General features: G+C 45.5%; 1 protein-coding gene across 1 annotated transcript in view; it reads left to right on the forward strand.

The window, feature by feature from the left end:
* LOC140559344 (3-mercaptopyruvate sulfurtransferase-like) overlaps positions 1–4,819 on the forward strand; it is a 6,598-nt gene extending 1,779 nt beyond the window's left edge. The window contains exon 2 of the mRNA XM_072682825.1: positions 1,128–4,819. Within this exon, the coding sequence (XP_072538926.1) occupies positions 1,128–1,426 (299 nt within the window). The 3' untranslated portion in view covers positions 1,427–4,819. The remainder of the gene's footprint in view (positions 1–1,127) is intronic.
* Positions 4,820–12,020: the final 7,201 nt, after the last annotated feature.

Below are 12,020 nucleotides of genomic sequence, written 5' to 3' on the forward strand. Positions count from 1 at the left end.
TGGCCCTTTGACCTAGGCACCATCAGCCTTATCAGCGGTTAAGTTAATGTTACACACTCCCTTTATCTTCAGTTGTGTGCAGGGCTGATCCACTTGCTGTGCTTGCATTGTTTGTCCACCTTCCCTTTAGGCCCAGCATGTATACGTGCGGCCATGCACTGACTCAAAGAGTCCAGGGGTCGGACGCTATGTAGCAACTCTGGCTGATCTAGGGTCAGCTTTTGCTTTTAAACCGTGGATGTAAACAAAGATCAGTGCAGTTGCCGCAGGCTGTGAGGGGATTGGAGCTAGATCAGCACTGTCACTCTGCTACTCGTGAAATTGTCCTGGAAAGCTAGCATGTTAGCATGTGATTGTCATCAACACCTGAGGGCTGGAGAAGAGTCCCTGGTAATGACATGGGGCTGTGATGCTTACGATCAACAGCCAATCACAAAGACTCATACGACAAAGACTCCCGTACTTCCCGTGCTAGTGCTGATTCCTAATAGTCTTAATATCTAAGACATATGTTTAGAGTGCTGGGTTATTAATCACATGGTTGTGGGTTCAATACCCATATCTGCTAAGCTGCCATTATATCAGGGACAGCATTGTGGACACCCCTACTAATGAATGCATTCAGATACTTTAAGTTGCACCCATTGCTGACACTGGTGTGCAAATGCACACACATATACACACAGCTTGTCTAATCCTTGTAAAGAAGTATTACCAGCAGAATAGGACTCTCTGGAGAAGATAAACAGCCCAGGTGTGGACTAGAGGGGTGTAAAGCCCCCCAGCATTGACTGTGCTCTCTGGAATGATGGATGGTGCTGCATCCAATACTTTTGGGATGAGGTGTAGAGTTAGAGATGAGGTTGGGTGATGATCATCCAACATGACCTCACTAATGCTCTTGTCGCTAAATGCAATCAATCAAATCCTCACAGCAATGCTCCACCAACATCTATTCGAAAGCCTTCTTCCTTGGACAGTAGAGACAGTCACTCCAACAAAAGCAGGATCAGCTCTTTTTAATACCCTTGATTTCAGAAGAAACAATGAATGAACAGCTGTCCCAATACTTTTGTCAAATGTTTATCTGGCCCTTATTTTGCTCTTTTCTCATCTGTGTTTCTCAGACACTGAACCTGGCCATATTCCCGGCTCCATCAACATTCCCTTCACCTCTTTCCTGGCTCCCTCTGGGCTTTTTCATCCTCCGGATCAACTGAGAGCCATATTCCAGCGAGCCGGAGTGGACCTGCAGAAGCCGCTGTGCGTGACCTGTGGATCGGCTGTCACCGCGTGCCTCACCGCCCTGGCGGCCCACCAGTGCGGCCACACTGAGGTGTCTGTGTACGACGGTGGATGGATGGAGTGGTACACACGAGCGGCCCCTGAGGATGTGATCTCTGAGGGACGGGGGAAACACCGCTGATGGACAGACGCACTGAGAGACGCACTGAAAATTGGTCCAGCGGCGAGGTGCTGCCACCTGTGCCGTCCAGGGAAATAACGAATGGTTTTTAAAGTGATGGTTCAGCCGAAAACATGATGCACACACAGTTTCCCCACTCTTAGTTAGCCAAGACATGTTGAAGCTGTCTGAAGTTTGCTTCTGTAGTTTTGCTCTGGTGCTACACGGCTAATGTAGCTAATAAGTAATGGAAACGTATTGCAGTGAGGTTGCAGCCTATTGAAATATGAGCGAAATCAAGCCGGTCGCCAGTTTCTCTGCTAGACACTACTTTCTCCTGCTCTAGGAGTTATGGCACGTGCATGTTCACGCTGCACATAGTAAAACACATAAGCTTGTCAACACAAAGTTTTCTGTGGGCTCCCATGTTTTTAATGCTGTATGAAATATTGTTCTTGTTGGATGCACTATATTTTTTACCACAAGCTCATTTCGGAGCGCTGTTTGGATTGATAAGTGCTTATTATTGTGGTTCGGAATCAGACAAAGGATCAAACTTGAGTAATAAGTGACTTATTTTCCTGTAAAAAATACACAGACTAGTTAATTGCTACGCTATATGTCCAAATGTTTGTAGACACCCCTTCCAATGAATGCATTCACTTACTTTAAGCTGCACCCATTGCTGACACAGATGTCCAAATCCACACACACACAAACAGCTTGTCTAGACCCTGTAGAAAAGTACTGCCAATAGAATAGGACTCTCTAGAGCAGATAAACATCAACCTATTGGCACCGTGCTGCCTAAAATGCCAGGCGTGGGCTAGAGGGGTATAACGCCCCCCAGCATTGAGCTGAGGAGAAGTTGGGCTGGAAGTGTTCTCTGGAATGATGGTGGGTGCCCCATCCAATACTTCTGGGATGGGTTGAGGAGTTGGGGATGAGGTGAGGTGAGATGGGGTGATGATCATCCAGCATCGAACATCCTGACCTTACTTACGCTCAGTGCTCCAAAATCTAGGAGATCGCAGCATCAACTCTTTTCTAATACCCTTGATTTCGGAAGAAACAATGAACGAGCCACTGTCCCAATACTTTTGTCCATATAGTGTATGTAACACCATAAAAAAAAAGGTCTACAGCAGTTCATGCTATATAGAACCATTGGCTTTACTGAAGCGCCCTTGAAGAGCACCTCTTGACGAACGACAGAAGCAGACTTCAGACACCAGACATGTCTTGCCGGTCCGTTACGCTTGGGGTGAGAAATTGCATAAACTGTGAGGTCGGAGATTTTTGGCTGAACTATTCCTTTAAGAACCGGGTAAACACTGGCACAAGTCCAAGCATTCCCGGGTCACGACAACCTCCAAACTCTACTCTGATCTTCACTCTGCCTAAAAGCTTCATCCTTCTTCTTGTTCTCTGAGCTTTTACAGACTACAAGAGCCAAGAACTTCTTCTCAGACCGCACTGTGCAGCAGTTAGACCGAAACACGGATCCGTCTGTGGATGAAGCTGTCGAGAACAAAGCCTATCTGCAATTGAACCCTTACCTGTGAGCCAAAGAGCAGCGGGATTAGAGCGCTGAGAGCTTCTTATGTCTTATCTGTCCCTCTCCTTGTCTCTAGGTCTCCTTATCCTTATCATTCTAATCTGCAGTTGTTTCATTGGTTGATTGATTGATTGATTGATTGACACTGAAAAAGGTAACTAATCATGGATGATGGTCCATACTGATCAGATTCATGTTGGTACTGGAGATAATTGCTTGGACTAATAGATTGGACCACTGTTTGTAGACGATCTGCTTATATGTTTATGGAACTCCAGAAGATCTGAATGATGTAAATGAGGCTACTGCACAGAAATGCCTGCCTGCATTTCATTTGTTTTTACTGCATTTGTGACCTTAAATGTTACGGATTTGTCTGCAGTTTGGGGGGATACATACCTGACCAGTATCAGATATCTGCATCGGCCCACAGTTCCCACATTGTCGCATCACTCAGTTTAATTTACGCCATTTGAACTTTCCCATCATTTTTTTCTATAGATGAATCATGCTGCTTGGGCAGAGTTGTGGCCTAAATGAAATGACTGAAAAGCAACAGCAGGTTATCCATGATAATGTTCCACATATGCCAGTCTGCCATAACATTAGCACCACTGACGGATGGCAACTGGTAGGTCTGCATATTAGGCAGCAAATGAACAGTCAGTTCCTGAAGGTGATGATGTGTTGGAAACTAAGCGTAAGAATCTGAGAATCACTTTGACAAGAACCAAACTGTGATGTTCTAGACGACTGGGTCATCAGATGGCTTATCTTATTGATCTCCAGAACATCAGGCAGGTCTTGTGGGGTGTTCTGGTAGGCAGTGGTCAGTCCAAACGTGCTCCAAGAAAGGACCACCAAAGGTGAAAATGTGAAAGGGTCATGGGCTCCTAAGGCCCATGGAGTCCCCACCTCACAACTTACAGGACTTAAAGGATCTGCTGCTAACGTTAGTCTTGGTGCCAGATACCACAGCAGGACGCCGTCAGAGGTCTCGTGAAGGTCAGATCTGTCGTGGCGGCACAAGGGGGATCTACTCTATACTATGCAGGGTGTGCTAATATCATGGCTGATCTGTGTATGTCATATGGTTAGAGTGCTAAGGCTGTGGGTTTGATACCCCAGTCCCATACCAAGGGGCTTCTAATGTTATGGCTGATCTGTGTATTTGTATCATATCATGAATTGAATCCAGGAACCATGTGGTTTTAAGAAACGTCAGGAAATCGCTACCAAGAGGAGCCTTTGACCAGTCCTGCTGTACTGCTGTACAGTCCAAAGAATAGAGCAAATATGCAGTAATTTGACCTCCTCTGGTGAACAATAGCCTGATTAAACATCGTAAATGTCTTCATTTCCACATTATTTACACCCAAACAACAAAGCCTGTATTCACCATCTGCATTATGAATGCTTTGGCCTGGCGAGAAATGAAAATGCACAGTAATTACAAGAATGAATAGTGCAGCTGAGCTGTGGCCTGCAGTGCCTTCTTACTGGGAGATCAGTTCCCTATATGGAGTAGCGGGACCAGCCCAATCCACCTCCCACTCAGGCCATGATAACAGGGTTGAGTGTTTTATCTGACTCAGGAACACGTACAGGCCTTAAGAGATACCAGCCACTGTGAAATGGGTGCACCCTGCTAACACACATTCTCACAAACAAACAAACACACACACACACACACTCGAAACAGCAGTTTATATATATATATATATATATATATATATATATATATATATACCTGTAGATGTTGTACATTTTGGTAATTCACTGAAACTTGGATTTCAGAATGTATGTATGTGTAGGCTGTTCCTCCCCCTGAATAAAACACACATGTTTTTTTTTTTATTCTGGTTGTAAAAACTGTTTTTAGGGTTTTCTTAGGGTTGAAATATTGGCCTACTGCTCTAGTTCCAGTGTATTTTGGATATAATATTACACAGGCCCAAATCTGACAAGTTATTCATTTCTCTGGATCCATTTATGGTATTTTTGGGGCAATTATGTAACAAAAATAGCAGAATGCATATTTTCACAACATTTTTCCAACCTCTCAACCTGGAGAGATTAGACAAAAGTATTGGGACACCTGTTTATTCCTTGTTTCTTTAGAAAGTAAGGGTATATATAAATGTATAGTTTATCTTGCTTTCTACTATAATGTTTGATGCAGAAAAAAATGAAGACCAAAAACTCATCCCAAAAGAATTGGATGGAGCACCACCATCATTCCAGAGTTCAGTTCCACAGCTTAATGCTGGGGGGCTTTATACCCCTCTATCACACCCCGGCATTAAGCAGCATGGTGCCAGTAGGTTCATGATTAAATATGTCATATATAAACATGTGGACATATAGTGTATGTAAAGGGTCTCTGTTCTGATTGGCTGCAGTGTATTTTGTTTGTTCCAGATGAAACAGGTAGAGATGAACTGATTATGTAAATACGTTGGTTACTCTCCTGGCGTCTCATGAAGGGGTTGATAATTAGCCAGCTGTCTCGCAGCTCGGAGATAAGTTGGGAAACAATGCCCTAGAAGTACAGACTCAAGCATTTTTTCTACTGGACCTGACACACAGCAACAACTTAGTAATTCATGGCCTCCACAAGAGGGCGCCAGCGACTTTCCTCAACGCTTCATGGAACAGTCATAGTTCAGTCATAGTCTTAGCACACACCATCACACTCTATCCCAACACCTGACCCACCACTTATCCCAAACTATCCCAACACCTGACCCACCGCTTATCCCACTCTATCCCAACGCCTGACCCACCACTTATTCCACACCATCATACCTCCAAACCCACCACTTATCCCACTCCACCCACCTTCTGAACCACCACTTATACCACACCATCCTACCTCCTGACCCACCACTTATCCCACTCTATCCCAACACCTGACCCACCTCTTATCCCACACCATCCTACCTCCTGACCCACCACTTATCCCACTCTATCCCAACACCTGACCCACCACTTATCCCACTCCACCCACCTTCTGAACCATCTCATATCCCACACCATCCTATCTCCTGACCCACCACTTATCCCACTCTATTCCAACACCTGACCCACCATGTATCCCACACCATCCCACCTTTAGACCCACTTCTTAGCACACACCACCACACTCTATCCCAACACCTGACCCACCACTTATCCCAAACTATCCCAACACCTGACCCACCACTTATCCCACTCTATCCCAACACCTGACCCACCACTTATCCCAAACTATCCCAACACCTGACCCACCACTTATCCCACTCCACCCACCTTCTGAACCAGCACTTATCCCACACCATCCTACCTCCTGACCCACCACTTATCCCACTCTATCCCAACACCTGACCCACCACTTATCCCACACCATCCTACCTCCTGACCCACCACTTATCCCACTCTATCCCAACACCTGACCCACCACTTATCCCACTCCACCCACCTTCTGAACCATATCATATCCCACACCATCCTACCTCCTGACCCACCACTTATCCCACTCTATTCCAACACCTGACCCACCACGTATCCCACACCATCCCACCTTTAGACCCACTTCTTAGCACACACCACCACACTCTATCCCAACACCTGACCCACCACTTATCCCACTCTATCCCAACACCTGACCCACCACTTATCCCACTCTATCCCAACACCTAACCCACCACTTATCCCACTCCATCATACCTCCCAACCCACCACTTATCCCACTCTATCTCAACACCTGTCTGCCGTATCGTGGTTCAAATCATATCAAATCATAACGGGACGCTATCAGTTCGTACATATAAAAGATTTATCTTCAAATTACACAGAAGTAAGATATGGAGTTCCTCAAGGCTCTATTTTAGGACTGCTACTATTTACATTATACATGTTACCACTGGGCTCAGTTATAAGCAGACATGACGTTAAACTCCATTTTTATGCAGATGACACACAGCTCTATATATCAGCCAAACCCGCCGATAAATTTAGATTACAGAAAATGGAGGACTGTGTAAAGGATATAAAACTCTGGATGTCACATAACTTCCTTCTCCTTAACAGTGACAAAACCGAGGTTCTCCTTTTAGGTCCAAAAGACACTAGAAATAAACTATCAGACTTAATGTTAGACTTGACTGATGCTTCCATCATTCCTGGTTTAGCAGCTAAAAATCTTGGTGTCATATTCGACTCAGATTTATCATTTGAGCAACATATAGCTAATATTAGTAGAACAGCCTTTATGCAGCTTAGGAACATCTCCAAACTAAGAAACTCCTTATCACTACAGGATGCAGAAAAGCTAGTACACGCTTTTATTACCTCAAGACTAGATTACTGTAATGCACTTTTGTCAGGTTGTTCCAGCAGGAACCTCAATAAACTTCAGCTGGTTCAAAATGCTGCAGCCAGGGTCCTTACTAAAACTAGAAAATTTGACCATATCAGTCCAGTTCTATCAGCACTTCATTGGCTCCCAGTTAAATTCCATATTGAATACAAAATTCTTCTATTAACAAATAAAGCCTGAGTACTTGCGGGATCTTATTGTATATTACGAACCATCAAGACTACTTAGATCTCAGGGTGCTGGCCTCTTACTCGTTCCCAAAATTCAGAAAACCTAGCAGGGGGAAGAGCCTTTTCTTATAAAGCCCCCAAACTCTGGATCAACCTTCCAGATAATGTTCGGGACTCAGACACAGTCTCAATCTTTAAATCCAAGCTGAAAACTCATCTGTTTAGTTTAGCTTTTGGTAATTAATGTTTCTTAGATAAGGGCTGCAGGTCCAGGGGTTCGCGGACCAAAAGAATTGTAGTACACTGAGATGCTGGAGCTGTCGTCTCGCTGCTTACACACGATCACTCAGGTTTGTTGATGGTGGAGCAGATGGATGCTTGTGTTTTCAGGGTGCTCCCATGTCTGTGTTACCTTCTGGCTCTCTCCTTTTAATTAGGCTGTTATAGTCAGACCTGCCGGAGTCGTCAGACACAATCTGATACTGCCCAACATTCTCTGCTCTCCATAAAATTCCTCTCAGAACTAACTCTCTCTCTTTTTACCTTCTCCAAGTAAATGGCCACCCGGCCCAACCTGCTGGAAGATTGCCCGCTGAGGTCCCCTCTACCTGCGTCAAACCAGCTGCCACCTACCAGTCCAACCAGCAGACCTCCCCACCCACCACCACCCATAGCAGACCAGCGTCTCACCCGCCTACCACTGCTACCTGTTTAGTGACCATGTTAAAACCATTTTTAGCTATTTGTTATACCTGGTTTGGTCATTTTTATCATTAATGTTTAAATAGTTCTGACCAGAGGAGGACGGGTCGGGTCCCCTCTTGGTTCCTCTCAAGGTTTCTTTTTCAGCTCTGAGGGAGTTTTTCCTTGCCACTGTCGCCGTTGGCTGCTCACTGGGGGTCTTTGATTCATCATGTCTTACGTTATGTCTTTTATTAATCACTATTTATGTAAAGCTGCTTTGTGACGACAACAGTTGTAAAAAGCTATACAAATAAATCTGACTTGACTTGACACCTGACCCACCACTTATCCCACACCATCATCCCTCCCAACCCACCACTTATCCCACTCTATCCCAACACCTGACCCACCGCTTATCCCACTCTATCCCAACACCTGACCCACCACTTATCCCACTCTATCCCAACACCTGACCCACCACTTATCCCACACCATCCTACCTCCTGACCCACTGCTTATCCCACTCTATCCCAACACGTGACCCACCACTTATCCCACTCGATCCCACCTTCTGAACTATCTCTTATCCCACACCATCCTACCTCCTGACCCACCGCTTATCCCACACCATCCTACCTCCTGACCCAGGGAAAAACTCTTAAAAATGTCATGACCATTTTTGCTCTGGTACAATCTGGTACATCATGATAAGGGATCTCATGATTCATCAAACAAGTGGTTTTGAGATGTCTAACATCTGCTTCACCAAGAAACCAGCCTGAGCGATCTGTAAATATACATGGTGTTAACGCGCAGAGTTCAGCTGGAGTGTGAGTATTTTACGACGTCGCTCAGTTCAGAGTTTAGAACCTCAGCTACCTGTAAAACATAGGGAGGTGGGTTGGGTGGGTTTGATATAACCACAAGTGTCTGACATGTCTGCATATTTTTAACAACGACATGGTCTGCTGAAGCGAGATAGAAACGGCGGTGGCAGGGTTGAAAAGAAACGGAAACCAAAAAGATGACGGGTCATGGAAACACCCACAACGAGTGAAGGGGATTTTCGCTTTTGCCAAAATTGGACTTCCTGTTGTGTCATGATGCTGTGCAGTAATGACGACGTGAGGTTATGCTGCGTGTTTCTGAGAACAGACTCAGAATGATCTCAAGGATGCTGCAGTTTTCAGAGGATGTGACAGAATGTGAACGCTTACGTACCGTAAGTGTGAGTAGGACAGATTAGATCTTATACTGAAACACAGGCTGTTCTACGCGGTAAAGCTCCTCTGAGTGTCTGCAGCAGTGGTGGCTGTAGTGTACTGGGTAATTATACAGCCCTCCCTGTAGGCCCACCATGCTACACCCATAATATCCCTCCTTCTAACCTCTTGTCCCGCTCCCTCCTACCTCCTGACCCCTTATCCCAGTCTATCCCACCTCCTCCCTGACTTCTTATCCCGCTCCCTTTCATCTTCTGAACCACCTCCTATCCCAGTCTATCTTATGTCCTGTCCACTTTCATCCCACTTTATCCCACCTCCTGACCTTTTGTCCCACCTCGTATCCCATTCAACCCCACCTCCTGACAGACTACTCATCCCATTCCCTCTCATCTCATGACCCACCTCTTGCCCTACTCCAACCCCACCTCCTGACAGACTACTCATCCCACTCTCTCTCACCTTCTAGACCACCTCCTCACCTCTGTCCCACTCCACCCCACCCTTTTGACCCATATACTATCCCATTCAACCCCACCTCCAGACAGAGTACTCATCCCACTCTCACTCACCTTCTAGACCACCTCCTGACCTCTGTCCCACTCCACCCCCACCCCCTTTTGACCCACCTCATATCCCAGTCAACCCCACCTCCAGACAGACTACTCATCCCACTCTCTCTCACCTTCTGGACCACCTCCTGACCATTTGTCCCACTCCACCCCCACCCCCCTTTGACCCACCTACTATCCTATTCAACCCCACCTTATGCCAGACTGCTCATCCCACTCTCTCTCTCACCTTCTGAACCACCTCCTGACCTCTGTCCCACTCTACCCCACCCTTTTGACCCACCTCATATCCCATTCAACCCCACCTCCAGACAGACTACTCATCCCACTCTCTCTCACCTTCTAGACCACCTCCTGACCATTTGTCCCACTCCACCCCCACCCCATTTTGACCCACCTCATATCCCATTCAACCCCACCTCCAGACAGACAACTCATCCCACTCTCTCTCACCTTCTAGACCACCTCCTGACCATTTGTCCCACTCCATCCCATCCCACCCTTCTGCTGTGAGGATTCCACAGAACCAACCATCATTCCCAGCTCAATGCACAGCTTCTAGCCCCCACCTGGCATTAGGCAGCATGGTGCCAGTAGGTTCATGTTGATCTGCTCCAGAGAGTCCTATTCTATTGGCAGTACTTCTCTACAGGGACTAACCAAACTCTTTGTAGTTCTTCATAGTGTGACCAGCACGTCTGCCAACCATTTCCCAATGCTTCCTCTTTTTTTCGTGAGAAACCATGTGAGCTCTTACTGTCATTTCTGTCCGCTAACTAAAAAACACATTTCTGGTGTTTGGTGGCTGGAAGTTTACATACACTTATGTCAAGAATGTCATGGTCTGGACTTCAGATAACTTCTTGGGGAAGAATGAGTGTAGATGTAGTAGAAGAAGAATGTGTTTTTATTTATTTATTTATTTATTTTTATTTTTTTTTATTTATTTTTTTTTGGGGGGGGGGGGGGTCAAGATCGTACATAGAGAACCTAATCTATAGTATTTTCCATATAGCATGTTGCACCTTGAGCAGACACTTTTGGTAGCCATTAACAAGCTTCTAGCAGAAGTCCGGTTGGCAGAATTAGTAGAGTTCAGTGAATTGTGTTGGTTTCTTGTCATGGATCTGACCCACTCTCCATTTATTCTTGCCTGCTTCATCCACTCCACAACCACCTTCGATGAGTGTTTGGGGTCACTGAGTGCATTTGCATGCACCTAATACTGAGATAACTGCAGTATAGAGCTCTTTGATTGGCTCTTTATGGGACTTTATGCGTGACCAGTGAGTTGTTTAACTTTTTTTGTTAAGGGGCAGGACTTTATCCGTAACCAGTAAGTTGATTGGCTCTTTTTGTTGAGGGGCGGGACCTTTTCCACAACGAGTAAGTTTATTAACTCTTTTTGTTGAGGGGCAGGACTTTATCCCTAACCAGTAAGTTGATTAACTCTTTTTGTTGGAGGGCGGGACTATATCTGTAACCCATAAGTTAATTGGCTCTTTTTGTTGAGGGGCGGGATTATATCCTTAACCAGTTAGTTGATTAACAATTTTTGTTAGATGGTGGGACTTTAGCTATAACTAGCAAGTTGATTGGCTCTTTTTGTTGAGGGGCGGGACTTTATCCATAACCAGTAAGTTGATTAACTCTTTTTGTTGAAGGGCGGGACTTTTTCCGGGACCAGTAAGTTGATTGGCTCTTTTTGTTGAGGGTCGGGACTTTGTCATTAACCAGTAAGTTGATTAACTCTTTTTGTTGAAGGACAGGAACTTCATCCAAAACCTGTAAGTTGATTGGCCCTTTTTGTTGAGGGGTGGGACTTTACGCAAACTCCTCACACTAATAGAGCTCTGCTCTCCACTCACACACCAGAGTGATGACGCTGTATGATGTGTGGCCTACTGGCTCTGTACTGTTTTAATCCACACACTCCCTTCATGTGAATTTACAGTACCGTCCAGATACCAACCCTCAGTGGGGAAAACCTCAGGCCCTTTAAAGGCTTTTAAAGCCTCATGATGAACACCAAACAACTCAAACGCAGA

Source organism: Salminus brasiliensis, chromosome 7 (genome assembly GCF_030463535.1).
Source record: "Salminus brasiliensis chromosome 7, fSalBra1.hap2, whole genome shotgun sequence".
Lineage (NCBI taxonomy): Eukaryota > Metazoa > Chordata > Actinopteri > Characiformes > Bryconidae > Salminus > Salminus brasiliensis.